The sequence below is a fragment of the Artemia sp. Qi Xiang Cuo genome, chromosome 12 (genome assembly GCF_049724085.1).
Source record: "Artemia sp. Qi Xiang Cuo chromosome 12, ASM4972408v1, whole genome shotgun sequence".
In the NCBI taxonomy this organism is placed as follows: Eukaryota; Metazoa; Arthropoda; class Branchiopoda; order Anostraca; family Artemiidae; genus Artemia; species Artemia sp. Qi Xiang Cuo.
Genome location: NC_142805.1, coordinates 11,393,651 through 11,412,980, shown reverse-complemented (window position 1 = coordinate 11,412,980; position 19,330 = coordinate 11,393,651). Strand labels below are relative to the sequence as shown.

The following is a 19,330-nucleotide window of genomic DNA, read 5'->3' as shown; positions in this document are numbered from 1 at the left end:
TAGTTTCGTGTTTTTATTTTAAGGTTTGGTTTTTATATTTTTATCAGTTTTATTCTGCACTGAGGACGGTCAAGCGGAGGTCTTGACCGAAATATTTGCATAATTTTTCAATTTTTTCACTGGCTGTTAATTGTCCTCGTTTCCTTTCTTCGCGATTTTTTGTTTATCATGATTAGCCAGTGTGGTCTCAGAAATTATTTATGATTTACTGCTGATAATGGAAGGAGCATAGTTGATTAAAATATTAAATAGGGTAGGACCCAAAACACTTCCCTGAGGAACTCCACTCAAAACATGTGTAGAGGAAGAAAGAATATGGCTACCAGATTCATGAAATAACTGAACATATTGAGACCGCAGATAAAGAAAATCAAGGATCCAGAGCAGGGATTTCTCCTCAAGCTTGACTGCACAAAATTTATTTGTGAGTTACTTTTGAGAAACTTTTTCGAAAGCTTTAGAAAGGTCAAGCAGAATCATGTCAGTGGGCACCCCCATATAATGTAACGTAGTGATGTGGTCATATGATTCAAGGAGATTGGTATGAACAGATCTTCCTGAATGAAAGCCTTGTCGAAGCTCTGCAAAACATTATTTGCTTCAAAATGTCTAATAACTACTGGATTGATTATTCATTCAAGAACATTAACAACAGCTGATGTCTTGCTAGTTGATTCATAGTTTTTCCTTTATGGAAAAAATCCTATGGATTGATGGAAAAATCCAATGGCAAATCCGTTGATTGATGGTAGGTCCTTTCTATTTTTTATTAAATATAGGAATGATATGAGCCGATTTCTAATCCAGAGGTAGCCTGGAAAGATTTAATGATGCCTTGAACTGCAGGGAAAGAGGTTGACACATAACTGTATGACATTAACAAAGGCTATGTGGGTGAATCCTGTCTGGACCAGCAGATTTATTTAGTTGGAGGGATATAAGTTCCTTTAGAACTATTGTATCATTAATCAGAATCGGTTCTATCTTATGTGATACATCATTTACAGAAGGTTTAGGGTAAGCAATACTGGAATTGGAGGAAAAAAACAGATGAGAATTGTTGGTTGAAAGTTTCAACTTTTCAGCTCAGGATCACTATCATACTGTCATTAGTAATCAGCCGTTTCCTGTTTATTTTGGCAAGTCTTTTGGAGATTAGTTTGTAATTGACATATTTTGTTTCTTAGAAAAAGGTTGTTTAGTAGGCAAGCCTAACTCTAAAACAATTACAAAGTATTACCAACAGGTGCGGTTATTACATTCTTAATAAGAAGGTATGGATTGCTGAGAATAACCAGATCAAGAGTGATGGAAATTTGACCCTTTCTGAATTAAGTTGGTTGAGATGTTCTTTGATAGAGCAAATTATCAGAGAGTGCAGACAAAAAAGGAGAATCTTTTGTGTAAAAGCCAGATCCATCAATCCATTGGATTTTATTGAAATTGGACATCACATGTGATAACAAAGCAGCCAATAACAAAGGAGTCCAAAACAAAGGGAGCATTGGGCTTCTATAAACAACACTCACTTCAATTGAGATTGTTTGATTGTATATTTTTATCCAAATAGACTCAATTTCATCAGTGGTCAGATATTTGATACAAGCGAGACTAACCTTTTAGTCCATTTCTTACATATAAACACACTCCTCTGTGGCAAAGTTTGGGATTCAGGTTAGAAAAGAGTTGGTAACCATCGATTTTGATTTCATCAGGTGATATGACTGACATGGTGTTTTTTTGCAAAACTTCTGTAATTGCTGCAACTTCCATATCATCTGTTATCATACAAAAGGAAAATTCAGAAAGTTTATTAGGCAGGCTATCAACATTGGAACTAAAGAATTTCATTCTTTGTGAAGTAGGAATATGAGAGGATGCAGGACAAGAGCAAGCAGGAACCAAAGTTCTGATAATATTGTTGTATATAGTGCTATGAAACAACAAAGAAGAAACAGTAAGTGAGCTAATTGTTGTAGAAAAATAAAAGAAAGGTCAGCATCAGACAAGGAAACACTATTATAATCACTACTAGACAGTTAAGAGACAAAATTTGGTGGTACAAGTTCATGGTCACTTAAACAACTTACAGGGGTGGAAGGAGGCACATACATTAGTGAGACATTAGAGCGGTCGGGAAATTGCTCCACCTGGAGAGTTTTTATGGCACCCTTACAAATGATCAAATCCCCCTCTTTATTAGCTTTTCTGTGCTTCAACTCCTCATCTAGAGCTCTGCGCCTTGTACTATTTTCCTTTTGACTGTCACCATAGAAACTGATAGATCCTTTTGTTTCAAAGGATTTCTGTATAATTTGTTTTCAAATTCAGTTGAAGGCACAAAGAAATGGGGTCGATTAGGAGCTGCCACAGGTAGCTGCCCCCCCATAATTGATGGCTGTTTGCGAGTCTTTTTCCATTTACTGGGGGCGCCAATGTCAACTTCATAAGTTTGGAACAGATAATTATAGAAGAAAACAGAAACCCTCCGGGGGGGGGGGGGAAATTTTATAGGAAATAAAATTAAAACGCATTTCAAAAGGCGGAAATAAAAAAATGATATGATTTAAATATATTGTTTGTATATTTTTTAAAAATTTATGTTGTTTGTATTTTAATAATACAAAATAGAAAAATCCAATTTGTTTGAATTGAGAAGAAATTGCCTCCTACGTTTCTCTGGATTAATTCTTAAATGTTCACTTTACCTAACCCAATTACTTTTCAAGACAGCCAAGCAAAGTATTCTACCGCCGTTCCAGAGAAAATATGCTAGAGATATGGGTTTTTACAAGTTCTAGGATGTCCTCTCCCTCTGGGATGAAATTATTTACAATAAGACTATTCTATTGCACTTTGTCACTATGAAATGGGATTGTCAATAAGTTGGTCTTGAATTCTGTAAATTCAATGCTTCTTATGCTTTTATCTTCCACCTATTTTCTAGATTTCGTGCTCCTGCGTGTCATTTTGAAGATATGATACCATATAATTATGGTAAAAACCATACCATATAATTATGGCTTATGGCAGGACACCATATAATAAATCGCTAATTATTTGTATTATAGAGATTTTTAACCGCCTGGAACAGTGGGGAAAGACTGAATGTATTAGACTTAATTGGCAAACTATGGAGACACCCAGTTTGTCTGACATCACTGCTGTTAAGCAAGGTAATTGGTGGTTGAGCTAATTTTTTTATTTATTTTTGCTGCTATTGCTCAAAATCGGGAGAGTTGTTACCATTCTTCACTTATTTCTTTTACTTTAACTTGAAAAATAAAACAAACTATAAACTATTATTATTTTAAAAGAAACTCTCAGCAAAGAAATTTTTCAAAGTAAAATAATGCTAATCACACCCCTCATACAAATTGATAAACCATTGGCAATTAATTATTTTAATTTTTTTTTTTTTTTTTTTTTTTTACATTTTTTTTAAAATTTTTTTTTTCTTTTATTTTGATTTTTGGTTTTTTTTAAATATAGTAATTTAATAATAAAAAAATAATATATTAAATTTTTTATTTTGTTTCAGTTTAAAGACATTGTGTACTTTTCTTATAGAATTACTCATTTTTCAAATGAATTAAAAAATAGTGACAAACTCATCTCTCCCTGGCTCTTTATGCATAGTTTCTTCAGGCTAATAATGGTTTGGGTATCTTAGGGTTTTGATTATCTAAACTTTTAGCTGTGGCATAGTCTACTTAAAAAGAGCATTAAAAATTGCTATTTTCATTAAAATCTGTTTTCTCTCAATACTTGAAAGCTGTAATCTTTATATAGGCCTAATTGTCCCTGGGAAAAAATATAACATGTATCTGTGCTACTCATAGGAAATGGAATTTACCTTATTATTCAAGTTGAGACCTCCAAGTCACCAGTTTACGGTGTTTTGGGGAACATTTTCAGTAGTGTGCTTTTATTGCAATTTGAGTTTAGATGGTTTTCAGACTCTTTTGTGGAATTCTAAAATAAATTCTTCCAATAACTACAAGTTACCATTCCTTTTAACCTGAATAATAGTCAGAATTTGGGAATCAGCATGCATAGAAAAGGGGTTCTACTTGAAAAGAGGTTAATTTTGAGATAGACATCTTGTTAAAAATAGTTCAAAGGTCGGATAAGAAAAAATCCGGTGTCAATAGAACCCCCAGGGCACAGGGGAAGGCGTTCTAAGTTATAACCTAAGGGCATGTATGGTTCTTATGAAAGGGATGCTTGTATAAACTTCATAGAGGACCCATTTGAATGGAAATTGAAAGTTCTAGTGAACTTTTTAAGAGTAACTAGAGTTTCACTAGCCCCCCCCCCGCACTTTCTGCCCCACCCCTGGCCGAGAAAAATGTTGATATCGCAAGTTTTGTGTAATTTTTAAAATATTTATATCCCAAAAACGCCCCCCAGAGCCCGGGGGATAGGCGTTGTAAGTGTTGTCTTGGGTGTGTATATGGTTCTTATGAAAGGGATGCTCGTATAAACTTCAGAGGGGGCTCATTTGATAGGAAACTGAAAGTTCTAGTTCAATTTTGAAGAGTCAAAAGATATGACTATGATATGACCCCCACACACACCCTTTTTTCCCCAAACCCATCCGATAAAAATGTTATAATAGCCATTTCATTAAAAATAGTTCAAAGGTCAGATAAGAAAAATTCCTGTGTCGACAGAACCCGCCGGGGGCCGGAAGCAGGCGTTATGAGTAATGCTCTAGGGGCATATATAGTTCTTATGGAAGGGCTGCTCGTATAAAATTCGAAGAGGGCTCATTTGATTTGAAATTGAAAGTTCTTGTTCACTTTTTAAGAGTCAAATGAGATTGGAGGGCAACTAGCCCCCCCCCCTCTTCCTCCATGCCCTAAATGCATCAGATAAAAATTTTGAGATAGACATTTTGTTAAAAATAGCTCAAAGTTCTGATTCAAAGTTCAAAGTTCTGATCAAAAATAGTTCACAGTTCTGATAACAAAAAACTCCGGTGTCGACACAGCCCCCCAGGGCCCGGGGGTAGGCGTTGTTAGTTATGCCCTGGTGACATATATGGTTGTTATTGAAGGGATGCTCGTATAAAATTCCTAGAGGGCTCATTTGATTAGAAATTGAAAGTTGTAATTCACTTTTTAAGAGTCAAAAGTGATTGGAGGGCAGCTAGTCTCCCCCAACACTCCATTTATTTTTTCCCAGAGGCACTTTCTATAGAAGGGGTCGTCGTATAAACTTCAAAGGAGGCTCAATCGATTGGAAATCGAGAGTTCTAGTGCTCTTTTTAAGAGTCAAAAGTGATTTGAGGGCAACTGGCCCCCAAGTCCTTTTTCCCCAAATACATCTGATAAAAAATTGAGGTAGCCATTTTGTTAAAAATAGTTTAAAGATCATATAACAAAAACTCCTTTACGTTTCTTAATTTTTTTAAAAATAGTTAAAATATCATATAAGAAAAAATCCTGTGTCGACACCCCCCCCCCTTGGGCGTGGGAAGGCGGTGTAAACATTGCTCTTGAGGCCGATATGGCTGTTATGGAAGGTTTGCTCGTATAAACTTCAGAGAGGGTTCATTTGAATAGAAATTAAAAGTTGTATTCATTTTCTCGGAGTGAAGAAAGATCAGAGGGCAACTAGCCCCTCCCGCCCTCCACGCCTTTGGGTGTATCGGATGGTTAAACCCATCCAATAAAAAATTTCAGGCGACCATTTTGTTAAAAATAGTTCAACCATCAGATATTAAAATTCCGGGGTCGACACAACCCCCAGGGCCCAGGGATAGGCGTTGTAAGTTATACTCTGGGGATATATATGGTTCTTATAGAAGGGATACTCGTATAAACTTCAGAGGGCTCATTTGACTGAAAATAAAAAGTTCTAGTTCACTTTTAAAGAGTCAAAAGGGACCAAAGCGTAATCTAGTCCCCCCCACTCTCTTTTTCCCCAAACCCATCCGATAAACATTTTGCGATTGGAATTTTGTTAAAAATAGTTCAAACGTCAGATAATAAAAACTCCTAGGTTGACACAGACCCATTTTTTACTTTGATATTGTTACTTTGATATCAGTTTTGATACTTTGATGAATAACTGATTTTTTTTTTGTTTGATTTTGAAATAAAGGATTTTTTAAAACTTGAAATTTTTTGCAATAAAAAACTAACAAAAATTAATTAAAAAAAAATTTTCTGAAAAAAAGTTTTTCAAAGAAAAGTAAAGGCCATTTTAAACTTAAGCTAAGCATATAAAAATAAATTTTAAATTTAAAAATGAAAACGACCAGAAATTACTATTAAAGAATAAATGAAACAAAAAACGAACAGAAATTTAATGAACAATCATAGCGAAAACATACAACAAATAATAATATAGATGAATAAATAGATTTTAAAGCGAATAATGCTAGGATTTAACAAGAGAATCAAGCTTAAAACGAAAAAAAAATATTTTCCTATTGAAGTATAAATGAAACTTAAAACGAACAGAAATTAAATAAACAATCAATGTGAACAAACATACAATAGATATTAATAAATAAATCTTAAAACGAGTGAAACTTAAATTGAATATGCAAATCAAGCTTGAAACGAACAAAAATCACCACAAACAAGAGTTTGGGTATGACCTCCTTCTTTCTCTGTAAAAGTCTAAAACCTACTGTGTCATTGGCGCGTTGCTGAAAACTATATGGGTCTTGATCAGTCTTGGAAAGTATAAACAACACAAATTAAATATTTGAAATATAATTATATTAATTGTTGAGAAACCTATCGTTTAAATACTTTATTTAATTGTAATTGTATTATTATTTTCACTGCTTTAATAACAGTAAAATAAAATATTTGTAATATAATCCGTTTTCAGTTAGGCGCCAATGACGGATTAGGCTTTTGGTTTTTATTTACGGTTAGGAAAGGAGACAGTATCCAAACACTTGTTTGTAAGGAAATTATATATGTTTTGAACATCTTTCAAAAAAGCCAATATATTAAACTGCACATTTGATATATAATGATATTAATTGCTGAAAGCTCATCAGTTCAAAATGTTACTATAATTTTAATGTTTATTTTCAACATTAAGTACAAAAGAAAATATTTGTCATGAAATTGGTTTTGTTTCCAAGGTAAAGCAAGTTTCGGTTAAACCAAATACAATAATAGTCAGTTTTGATAAGTATTCAATTTATACCAATTGTTATCCTAAAAAGGCTGAACTTATTTTGGATAAAAAACTTAATTCAAACCCATCTATATCAGAAAACTCGACTCTTTCGAATCAGAAATTTCTTTCACTTACAGCCCTTTGTAACAGAACTTCTTTTTACTTCCATCATAGAGACATTTTTATAGACAGAAATATGGGCTTTCCGTGGGTGCCCCTTTTTCTCTAATACAGGCTGATATCTTCATGGAAGACCTTGAAGAAAGGGCTATTTTGCAAAGTTTTTGTAAACCTGAATTTTGGGTTCGTTTTAGATGATATTTTTTTTATTTGTGGGAGCATGGTGACGAGTCTCTGGTTCTTTTCTTCGCTTGCTCAACTCCTTGGATCCAAAACTTAAATTTACTTAGGAATCAGAGGTAGAGAGGCGTCTTCCTTTCTTAGATGTTCTGGTGCACCGAAATGATACATGTTTCGAGTTTGGTGTCTATAGAAAACCTACACATAATGACCGTTACTTAAATTATTCCTATAATCATTCTCCTGCTGTGAAAAGGGGAGTTGTCACTTCTCTAGTTGATTGAGCATTGAAAGTTTGTTCAACACGCTTCTTGGATTTAGAGCTCAGCCACATTAGATATAGTTTATTTTGTAATGTGTATAGAATTAGTTTAATAAATTTTTCAAGTTAAAAACGAATTAAAAGATTATCAGATAGTTATACAGAAATCGCAAATCAAACGGAAAATTTAATTTATATTTGTTTCCCGTACGATAAAGAGGCTTCAGACCAAATTTAAAAAAATCTAAGAAAAAATAACATTTACACTTACTATAGACCCAGAAAAACTTTCAGTTCCCAAATTTATCATGGTAAAGAACCTATCCCGACAGGTGAAAACTCCGGTGTCTACAGAATTCCTTCTTTGCGTGGTTTTTGGTATATCGGAAGAACTGATCAGCGACTCACGGATAGATTAACTCAGCACTCTGGTTTAATTGATAATACACTTAAAAAGCGGAAATAACCAGAAAATTTTGACTCTGCCCTTGCAGAGCACATTTTTGAAAACCCAGACCATACTATTTTGTTTAATCAAGCTAGCCTAATTTCGCATGACAATGGTACTGTCCAGCACTACAGAGAAGCTGTTGAAATTTATAAATACCAACATTTAGGTCTAGCTTTAAACAGAGATTCCGGTGATTTAAGAATAAACGAGTCATATGTCGGTTTTCTCAAAAGAGAAGCCGATACTTTAGTAATCCCTGAAATAAACCTTGAACCACTTTCCCAGTCATATAATCAAACACGTGAACAACCCCTTAGGTCTCAAAGAATGTCTGCAAGAAATGCAATAATTATAATCCGAAATCAGATGACATAGTTCTCCAACTTATTTAATTGCTGGTTCGTTTTGTTTTTGGGAGAATGAATTGTTTTCTATTCTTTTATTTCTCAGTTGTTCGCTAGTATCCTTCGATGGCAGTTCATAATTTTTCGGATTCTGTGCAAACCGCGGATATTGGCGAATAACTCGCTTTTATGGTTGTTAAATATTTGGTTTTAATTCTTATAATTTTTGGCTTTTATTGAATTTTATTCATCTTTTAAGTTTCTGGTTTTTTGGTTCTTTTCACATTGACTTTCTGCGTTTGTTTTTTGTTGTTTTTTTTCCTCGGCACTCTCCTTGGATACATTATCTAGTTTCATTTTGAAGAAGAGAGGCGTTTGTCCTCTCGAAAAATTAGCTTTGTTGTGTTTTTTCAGTATTCTCATTTGGCCTTTAAAAAACCCATTTTTGCTCGTTTTTCTTTATTTATGAGTCCATTAAAAAGTTCAGCTCTTAAAAAAAAGAGTCCTGCTCTAAATTAAATACAATTAACTTACTTTGAGCAAAAGCTTATAAATTGCCACAAAAGGAAGCAATCAAGAACAAGAATAAAAAAGATTTTTTTATTTCTAAAGGGAGGGGGCTACAAGTCTCTTGTAGATGGTTTTGACAGGGATGTTTTCATCTGTGTTGTTTTATTTCTAGTTGATGTCAGTTCTTTTTCAAGCTCTCAAAAATCTAAAAAGTATCTCAAACTTTAAAAATTGTTCTGCTGATAAATTTGACAAACCCTTGTAATTTGTGCTCCCAAAATTTGTACAATGACTAAGCAGAATTTTTAACATCCTATGGGATTTTTGCTCTAGTCAAGACTGGCAAAAAGTAACAGTTTTGAAAAAAAAAATTGAGCAATATAAGGTTGAATCCCTAGTTTTTATTGTCCATTTCAAAACCCCTGTAAAATTGCAGTGCACTTTTTGTAATGGAAAAGAAACAGGGTTTCAGGCTTTTTTCGAAATTCCCATTAATTCCCATTAATTCATTTTTTTGATAAACTTTTGCCATTAACATAAACCAAAAATAATAGTCAACATTCTTGCCACTCAGTTTAGTTACCTGAAGGTTGAGTCACTAATTAGCTTGAAATGCTATATTTTTCTGACTAGACAGTTTTTTATCTAAATAAGTTTGCAATAGGTGGCGGGCTCTTTACTTGGAAGCAGTTATTGCTTTAACCTTGGTGAACAAACTTTTTGACAGAACCTATAATAATTTACCATTAGCCATGTAATATTGTCTCTTTTTTTTAATCTGATGCTCTTCTTATTCTTTATATATTTACTAAGTGCCAAGATGCTGGGAGGATCAATTACCTTTAGTCCTTCTACGAACTACCCCATAAAAATTTTGTAGCATTTTAAAAGTCTTATGACTAACCTACTTGTTATATTGTACATATTTTATTTAAGTTTTACTCTTATTTTGTAGAAGCTGAAGATATATTCTCAAATGATAAGAAAGATATTTTTGGAAGCACTCATTCTATGCTATTAATTAAAGATGAGACCAAACATTTTTCTATTTCTCCTGGCATCTCTGGAGATTGTCAACATGATGCTGATCATGTTAAACTGGAGCCGAAAATTGACAGGGACGAAGGTATGCTTCAGATTTCCTGATCTTCTGTATTTTTGCATGTCTAAAATGAGATGGTTTATCTTAAACTTTCTTTGAAATATTGACAGGGCATGAAAGATAGGTGTTTATTGCATCTGATCGGTCTGATTGCATTTGCAAAAAAAAAAAGTATATTTAGTTAATGATAATCCCATATGGTTTTGATTATTAAAATTTTGTATCCTAATTAAACTCCTGGATTAAACGACAAACTCAATTTAATTTTAGACTGTATTCTGGGTTTTGGAACCAATTAGAACTCTTTTACAATTTTTAAATATGGATTTAGCTATACGTAATAAAAAATAATTGTTTTTTATGGCATAAATGCCTTAAGAATATGCTAATCTAATAACTCTGTAGTTTAATCATTCTCTTCTAAAAAGTACTTAGTTTTGATTGATTTTATTGCAACGTTATTTCCAAGGAAGTGGATAATTTACATGATCATATTGCACTGTAATTTTCCTTTGATTTTTAACTTTTTAATAAGCATATAAGAATTTTGTTTTTATACAATTCATTTTCAATAAAGGACCAATTACGCAGTTGACTTTAGACTTTTACATTTAGGGAGGGGGGCAGTAGCCAAACTGTTGTTTCTATAAGTACAATTGTCTAATAAGTACAAAAGAAAATATTTGTAATATAGTTTGTTTTCAGTTAAGTACCAATGACGCAGTAGGCTTTAGCCTTTTACAGTTAGGGAAGGGGGCAGTAACCCAACTCTTATTTTTAGGGATTTTGTTTGTTTTAAGGTTTATTTATATATTCAATTTAAGTATTACTTTATTTAAGATTTATTTATTCAATTATATTAGTACCTGTTGTATCTGTGTTTGCTATGATTGTTTATTTAGTCTTTGCTTATTTTGAGTTTCTTCTATAGTAAAAGATTTGTTTTTTGTGTTAAGCTTGATAAGCTTATTTACTTCTATTTTTGAATGTTTTAATAATTATTTAGTAATTTTTATTTGTAAATGTCGTATGTTTGTTTTCTATGATTGTTTATTCATTTTCTGTTTGTTTGGGGTTTAATTTGTTCTTTATTACTAATATCTAGTCGTTTATAGTATGAATTATTATAGGTTTTTATTTTTCATTGTCTTAAGTTTAATATTGACATTAGTTTTCTTTGAGAATCTTATTTTTAGAAAGTTATTTTAATTGATAAATTTGAAATAACTAAATGAGCTAAATGAGGTAAGATTCATTAGAATGAATTTTATAATAACTGTGTTAGGCTAAATATTTTAAAAGCTGAGTTGTATGCTAAATTAAAATAGACCTAAAAAATACAAGTCTTTGATTTTCAGCGAATTTTATATTATTAAAGTTCTTCTTGTTGCAGCGTCATCTGATAAAGATATGAGCAAACAAGAATGCGGATTGCATAGCATGCCAGGTCTAGCAAGAACATGTCTAAGAAAAAAGAAATGAATTGGAAATGTCAAAATAAGGGCTTTATTTAGCTTATTTTGGAAAGAAAATTTATGGGCATCTTTTTTACTGATTGGCTGACCAAAATTTTGATTTGGTAAATGTATTAGTTGTTGATATTCTGTAGTATGAGCATATGAGTTAATATTTCTGTAAGGAAAATGTTTCCTTATTGTTTCCTAAAATTTTGTTTCCATTTGTAAATGTTTCCACAGTAAAATGTTTCCTAAAATTTCTGTAAGGAAAATGTTTGACAGCAATTATTTCTTTGACATGCTTATTGAATGTTTTTAATATTGTGTTATTGTTTAATTTATCAATCCAAAAGAAATTGATTGTAAAATGTACACAAAGCCCAAGTATATTTATAAATAAGTAAATAAATGAGTTGCAATTTTTAGATTTTATTAAACAAAATAGAGATATCTTGAAAAATTATTTTATTAGGCATAGGAAAAATCCCACAAGAAATACGCCCCTTCTTTAAAACTTTACACTAGAATATGAGATGTCTGGAGCGGAATTTGGCAGTATGCCAAAGCAACCTTTATAAACATCAGCTTTGATGAAAATCAACGCTACCAGTAGAATACCAAATAAAATATATAAATATGAAATAAAATCCTGATTCATACAGCCTTGAGCATCCTCAAATTCAATGAGGAAGATTATTTCATTTTATTTTTAGACATACCTGTTTCTTGTGTGTGTATCTATTTTTTTCTTAGAAGGTAGGGGAGGGCGATTAGATGTGTGGATATAGATCCTGAATTTGGACCAAATTTTGAATGCAGGAAGTCCAAACTGGACCTCAACAGCTCATTATGTTATTTTTATTATTATAAAACATTTTCAATTAAATACACGAGAATATTCAAAGCAAAAGAAGACATTGAACTGAAATCTAACGAGACCTAAATCTCAAAAGGTCATTATTTTATTTTATAATTAAACAATTTCAATCAAATAAACGAGAATATTCAAAACGTCAAAAGCCTTGTCTATTCTAATTTCAAAATGTTAATTCCAACATGTAAATAAAGAAATAATAATAAATGTTTCGTTTAATGTTCTATTAACCAAATCAATCGCCGTTTAACTAGGTTTAGGTAGAGATATTATAGGTCAGAGATATTAAAATGTTAATCTCCCCCCACCCCCGATGTGTGTGCGTGTGGGTGTGTGTGTGTGTGTCTGTAAGTGTGTGTGCATGTGTGTGTGTGTGTTTGTATGTGTGTGTGTGTGTGTGTGTGTGTGTGCGAGCGGTGCATGCGCCGCGTCTACTCGATAATTCATGAAATAATGCTTATTTCACATAGAAAATAAAACCTTTTTTCTATAGGTTAATGAATTAGCCTTTTTGACATTTTTCAACACCATAAAAGTATATGTCAGAGATATAAAAATGTTAATCTCCCCCCACCCCCGATGTGTGTGCGTGTGTGTGTGTGTGTGCGTGTGTGCGTCTCTGTAAGTGTGTCTCTGTAAGTGTGTGCGCATGTGTGTGTGTGTGCGAGCGGTGCATGCGCCGCGTCTACTCGATAATTCATGAAATAATGCTTATTTCATAGATAAAGTAAAACCTTTTTTCCATAAGTTAATGAATTAGACTATTCGACATTTTTCAATATCGTAAATGTGTATGTCAGAGATGTGTGTGTGTGTGTGTGTGTGTGTGGATGTGTGTGTGTGTGTGCGAGCGGTGCATGCGCCGCGTCTACTCGATAATTCATGAAATAATGCTTATTTCACATAGAAAATAAAACCTTTTTTCTATAGGTTAATGAATTAGCCTTTTTGACATTTTTCAACACTGTAAAAGTGTATGTCGGATATGTTAAAATGTTAATCTCCCCCCACCCCCAATGTGTGTGCGTGTGGGCGTGTGTGTGTGTGCGTATGTGTGTGTCTGTAAGTGTGTGCGAATGTGTGTGTGTGTGTGTGCGAGCGGTGCATGCGCCACGTCTACTCGATAATTCATGAAATAATGCTTATTTCACATAGAAAATAAAACCTTTTTCTATAGGTTAATGAATTAGCCTTTTCGACATTTTTCAACACCGTAAAAGTGTATGTCAGAGATATTAAAATGTTAATCTCCCCCCCCCACCCCCGATGTGTGTGCGTGTGGGTGTGTGTGCGTGTGTGTGTGTGTAAGTGTGTGCGCATATGTGTGTGTGTGTGTGCGAGCGGTGCATGCGCCGCGTCAACTCGTTAATTCATGAAATAATGCTTATTTCATAGATAAAGTAAAACCTTTTTTCTATAGGTAAAGGAATTAGCCTTTTCGACATTTTTCAACATCGTAAAAGTGTATGTCAGAGATGTGTGTGTGGGTGTGTGTGTGTGTGCGAGCGGTGCATGCGCCGCGTCTACTCGATAATTCATGAAATAATGCTTATTTCACATAGAAAATAAAACCTTTTTCTATAGGTTAATGAATTAGCCTTTTCGACATTTTTCAACACTGTAAAAGTCTATGTCAGAGATATTAAAATGTTAATCTCCCCCCCCCCCCCCCCCGATGTGTGTGCGTGTGGGTGTGTGTGCGCGTGTGTGTGTCTCTGTAAGTGTGTGCGCATGTGTGTGTGTGTGTGCGAGCGGTGCATGCGCCGCGTCTACTCGATAATTCATGAAATAATGCTTATTTCACATAGAAAATAAAACCTTTTTTTCTACAGATTAATGATATAGCACCACCGCCACCATTGAGTGATGAAACAACTGTATTCACAGGACCAATTCTTTCACCACCAACGGAGTTCAGTGATGAACCTACATTAGTTCTACAGAGTATGGAGTTGCATAGGGGTTTCCTCACTGATGTATTTGGAGACATGGCTAGCCAAGATGACTTAACCTGTGATATTGATATGCTGGAGGATCCGGGGTGGGCAGATAGTTTTATGTGTGAACATTTAGGGGATGTTACTAGTGCATCTGAACCGGGTCCTCATAACGAAATTCCATCACAGGACAAAACAGGCTGGCTCGACCAATTGTCCCCAAACACCTTGGAATATGTACTAGGGGACCTTTTGCCATCTCCAACCAGTGTTATTGAACAGACTGGGAGTGGTGGTGTTATTGATAATTCCGTGTCAACCTCCACCATTCCGCCTAATGATGTAGCTAGTACTAGTAGTAATACCACAACAACAGCAACATCAGTACCCCCTCTTCCAGATTTTTTTCTGTCCAACTCTGCCTTGCACCACACTTTGGTCTACAGCACCAAATTCGGTGACCCCTTCAACTCTCTAATGTCGGGGGATATAATAACAGATCCCTCGGCCATTACACATTCATATACTGATAAGATTCGAGCCATTCTTGAACAACAAATGGAGGTGTGGGGAGTGGGGGTCAGTTTAAAAGCATCAATAGAACTAAAAATATTTTTTTTAAATGAAAATGCGGGTGAGATGTATTCGAAATACTTGCACACAGAGATGTTGGCAATTCACCCCCATTTATCAAATTATGGGGAGGTTTTTCTAAATTGGGCTTATTCAAAGTAAGTGGGAAAATTATAACGAGGGGGGTAGTGGATCTGTGGTTTTATTTATTGAAAGTTTAAATGTTAATATATGTAGGTTTAAAAAGGATTTTATTGTAAGAGGGGGAGCGAGGAATATTGAATTAAAATATCATTCAGATTTAGAGGGGTCTAAGGGGATACAACGAATCTTATTTTGATACGAGGCTGCAGTGTTTCAAGTATGCATTTTTAATTGCAGCATACAGACCACTTAGAAAAGATGCTTCTAAGAAAAAGTTGGATAAAATGGCAGTTAATGGGTAGGGAGGGTTCAAAGTTCCCCAAAGTAAATTGTATTTGTTTAAATGGTCAATTTCCCGTGACACTAAAAGGAATAGATATTTTTGAGCGGGCTAATGCACATTTAAAGATTGGTGTCACGGTGTTACAGTAAGAACTAGAATTTGAAGAGGGTCAGCATTCCGATAAAAAGGATATATTATTTCGAGTGCGGGCTCCTTCAAATGAATCAGTACAACCCTGGGTGTGGCATCTATCGACCCCACCTACAGACTCCAATTTAATTGGTCATTTCAATCCAATTACGGATATTAGTAGGGTTTTGGGGGAGGGTAAGAAACATGAGGCACGTTATTACTGTCCAACATGTCTCTCAAGATTCCGCTCTGATTTAAAGTTAAAGCATCGCATGAAACACTGTAAACGACATGGATACCAGGCTGTGGAGACGGTAAGCGGAGATAGAGCGATCTTACGTTTTAAAAATTTTTAAAACACGCTCCTGCAGAGCGATAAGATCACTTTAGACTGTGAAGATAAATTAACAGACGTGTGTAATACGTCGAATTCAAATCGTTTTAAAATAAAATGAAACCATTGGGGTCTCTTACGCTCAAGCGCAGCGAAATTCCAATAATACTATACAAATGTTGGATGTAGTGGAGATGTTGAGTCACAGTTAAGATTGCATGCGCTCGGCATTGGTCAGTCTAATCAAAACAGCGAACGGTGCAATTTCACGCCTTCTTTATACAAACTATCCTATGCTCCTATCACCAGATGACATAGTGGCCATTAAAAATCGTAAAATGTGTTGGGTGAGCCAGGGAGACTTTGACGAGAGTGGTGGTACTGGGGGAAGGAGGAAGATCATCGACCATGATCATGTGTGCCAGAAAGAGACATCGAGGGGAAGTAACTTTAGAGGGGTTGCACACCAGTTATGTAATTTAAAAGTTATACAGCAATATTTTGTACCGGTTTGCATACATAATTCCAATTCCGACTTAAAGTTTATTCTTCCGGTATTGGCCCGCACTGTCAAGGGAGGAGTTGTGTAAGACGCATGGATAGATGGTTCTTTTTTATATAATATCTTACCCAAGTCATCAGTGAAGCTACTGCTGCTAGAATTCATGTGGAAAACAGTTGACAAGGGTAACACGTGCCTGAATAAAATCCGTTTTTTAGACTCTTTCAGCTTCTTCCCCATATCTTTAAGTCAATTGATTCAGGTACAGAAAAGTGACAATTTCGATAGCTTCCCCCTCCTCAAACAGCGCGTCCCCGACGATGAAATGTATGAGTTATTAACGTGTAAGGGAATATATCCATATGATTATTACAACTCTGGCTCGAGGCTAGATGAGGTGTCACTACAGCCTATTGAAGCTTTTTACAATTCTCTTACTGAGAGTGAGTGCACCACTAGCGACTACGAATTTGCTAAGAGGGTTTGGGCAAAGGGCGGATGTAAAAATGGGTGGGATTATTGTAAACTTTACTTGGCCAGTGACGTACTCACTCTTCTGGACATTGTGTGCAAGAATACGGATAAAATCTATGGGGAATTTGGGTTGGATTTAGGTTATTATTTTTCCACTCCTCATTTGGTGATGGACTTGATACTTAAAATCAGCAAAGAAGAAATAGGTATGATCGCCAATGTGGATCAGCATCTGTTTGTAGAGAGATCAATGAGGGGTGGGTATGTTTTTCACGGGGATCGTATCATGAAAACTGATCCGAGTGGGCAGCACACCGATGAAAAGTCGGACGCCGTTTTTTTGGATATGAATTCTCTTTACCCATCGGCAATGTCTCACTACTGTTTGCCGTGTGGCAATTATAAATGGCTTGATAATCCGTGTGCTTAGAATTTCCCCGACATTGCCAGTGGTGAGGAGAATGGGACGTAGAGGCGGTTTTTTGGAATTGACAGTGAAATACCGTTGGAAATCCATGACTCGGTAAAAGACTTTGTTTTTCCTTGCATAAATAGACCGATGGGTAGGGACTCTCTGAGTCCCTACAATTTATCTTTATTAGAGGATGGGAGTATGCACTGAGTACCTTCAAAACAAAAAATAATTGCCGACCTCAACCCGAAACATAATATCGTTGTTCATCACGTGCTATTGAAATGGATGGTGACCAATGGTTTCAAAGTCAGAAAGATTCATAGAGCCCTCCAATATGATCAAAAGCCTTACATGAAAACGTTTATTGACAGCTTTGTTAGTAAGCATTCACAAGCGAAAGCGAAGGTTGAAAAAGAAGTCTATAAACTCATTTTGAACTCAGCTTTTGGTAAAATGTGCGAGGGCGTAAGAAACAGAAGTCGATGTGACATTACAACCAACCCCAAAGACTGTGCTCGAATCATTGTGGATCCAAACTTCACATCGTTCACAATCATAGACTCTGATATGATGTTCCTACATCGCAAGAAAAAGAAACATTGTATTAAATAAAAATATTGCGGGTGGAAGTGCAATAACCGAAATATCCAAGAAACTCATGTTGTCGTTTTATTATAATGTATGCAAGGTACAGTGGCCAATTGAGGGACAAGTTCAAGTGTATTACGGGGACACTGATTCACTCCTGTTAAAAGTCAAAACTGAAAATCTATGGAATGACTTGGAAAATGGTGAGTACATTAGCTCACGAATGGACTACACTAATTGGGACGAATCCCTCTACCCAGAGCTAGTGAAACGCCAGACCCCAAATCAATTGTTAATGCTAAAATCTGAAACGGGTAGCGATGTGATATCCAGGGGTGTGTTTCCTAGACTGAGGGTATACTGTCTGTAGACGCACAGCAAGGATATCAAACAAGTTTTCAAGGTGGTACCTACACACTTTGTAAAAAACAATTTTTACATGAGTGTGTATAGAAACTTTGTGGAACGTAGTTTAGTGCCAAGGGCGAAAGTCATGGCGATTTGCTCTTTACAATTTAAAAACTACACAGAAAAACGCCTTTTCGGCCATATCATAAAAAGTCTTTGTACTTGTGGTTGGTGTTAAGGTACTACCACAGGGTCTTTATTTAATTAACGCCCGCTTTTAATGTATACATTAAAGAAAAAAGCTCGGTCTAGAAAAATGAACTTAAATTCATTAAAAAAAAAGTATCCATTAGGGGGGTGGGTTTTTTTGGGTAATGAGGTTTTTTTTTAAATTCCTTTATATTCTATATCACAAACAATTTTCAATGTGTGTGTGTGTGTGTGTGTGTGTGTGTGCAAGGCAGATAAATTTCAACTATTTAATGACAGCCCCCGGCCCGGGCCCACCACAGCGGGACCCCACTTCCTGGAGCCCGGCGCTTCCCACCCCCGGCCGCCCCAGCGGCCGCCCCCGGGGGGGGGGGGGAGGGGGACCCCAAAATTTAAAAAGATGTAAATAAAAGTGATATTATTTCAAGTGCATTATTCCAATAAATGTTGTATTTTTTTTTTCTATAAATAAAAAAAAAGTGTATATATTTAAGTGTTTTTTTTCTAGTGGTTATGCAAATGGCGTATTTTTTATTATAAATAAATTAAAAAAGTGTATTTTTTTTATGTTTAATGTGCTTTTTTCAATGTAGTATTTTTTAAAAGTTTCAGATCGCCATTCAGAACACCATTCAGATCGTTTCTGTGTGGACCGTCAATGTCGGGCAAAACAACACTATTAACTAAAATAATTAAAAATTGCGATAAATTGTTTTTGGAAAAGCCTAAAAAAATCTACTATTGTTACAGTATTTGGCAGGAGTCATATGATAAAATAAAAGCAGTTTCCAAGACGTGGTTGATGCAGATACAATTCATACAGGGACTTGATGTTTTCATCATTATTGAACAAAACTCTTCGTTGATCATTGACGATATGGCTGAATCTGTTGAACAATGGTCCGAGGAAATACTACAACTGTTCACTGTTCGCTGTC

At 34.9% G+C, this 19,330-nt stretch overlaps 1 protein-coding gene across 1 annotated transcript in view; it reads left to right on the top strand.

Moving 5' to 3' along the window:
* Positions 1-3,074: 3,074 nt before the first annotated feature.
* The window catches only part of LOC148945772 (uncharacterized), a 128,315-nt gene continuing 112,059 nt past the window's right edge, over positions 3,075-19,330 (top strand). The window contains exons 1-2 of the mRNA XM_089097514.1: positions 3,075-3,176; positions 9,975-10,145. Of these exons, the coding sequence (XP_088953640.1) occupies positions 3,134-3,176; positions 9,975-10,145 (214 nt within the window). The 5' untranslated portion in view covers positions 3,075-3,133. The remainder of the gene's footprint in view (positions 3,177-9,974; positions 10,146-19,330) is intronic.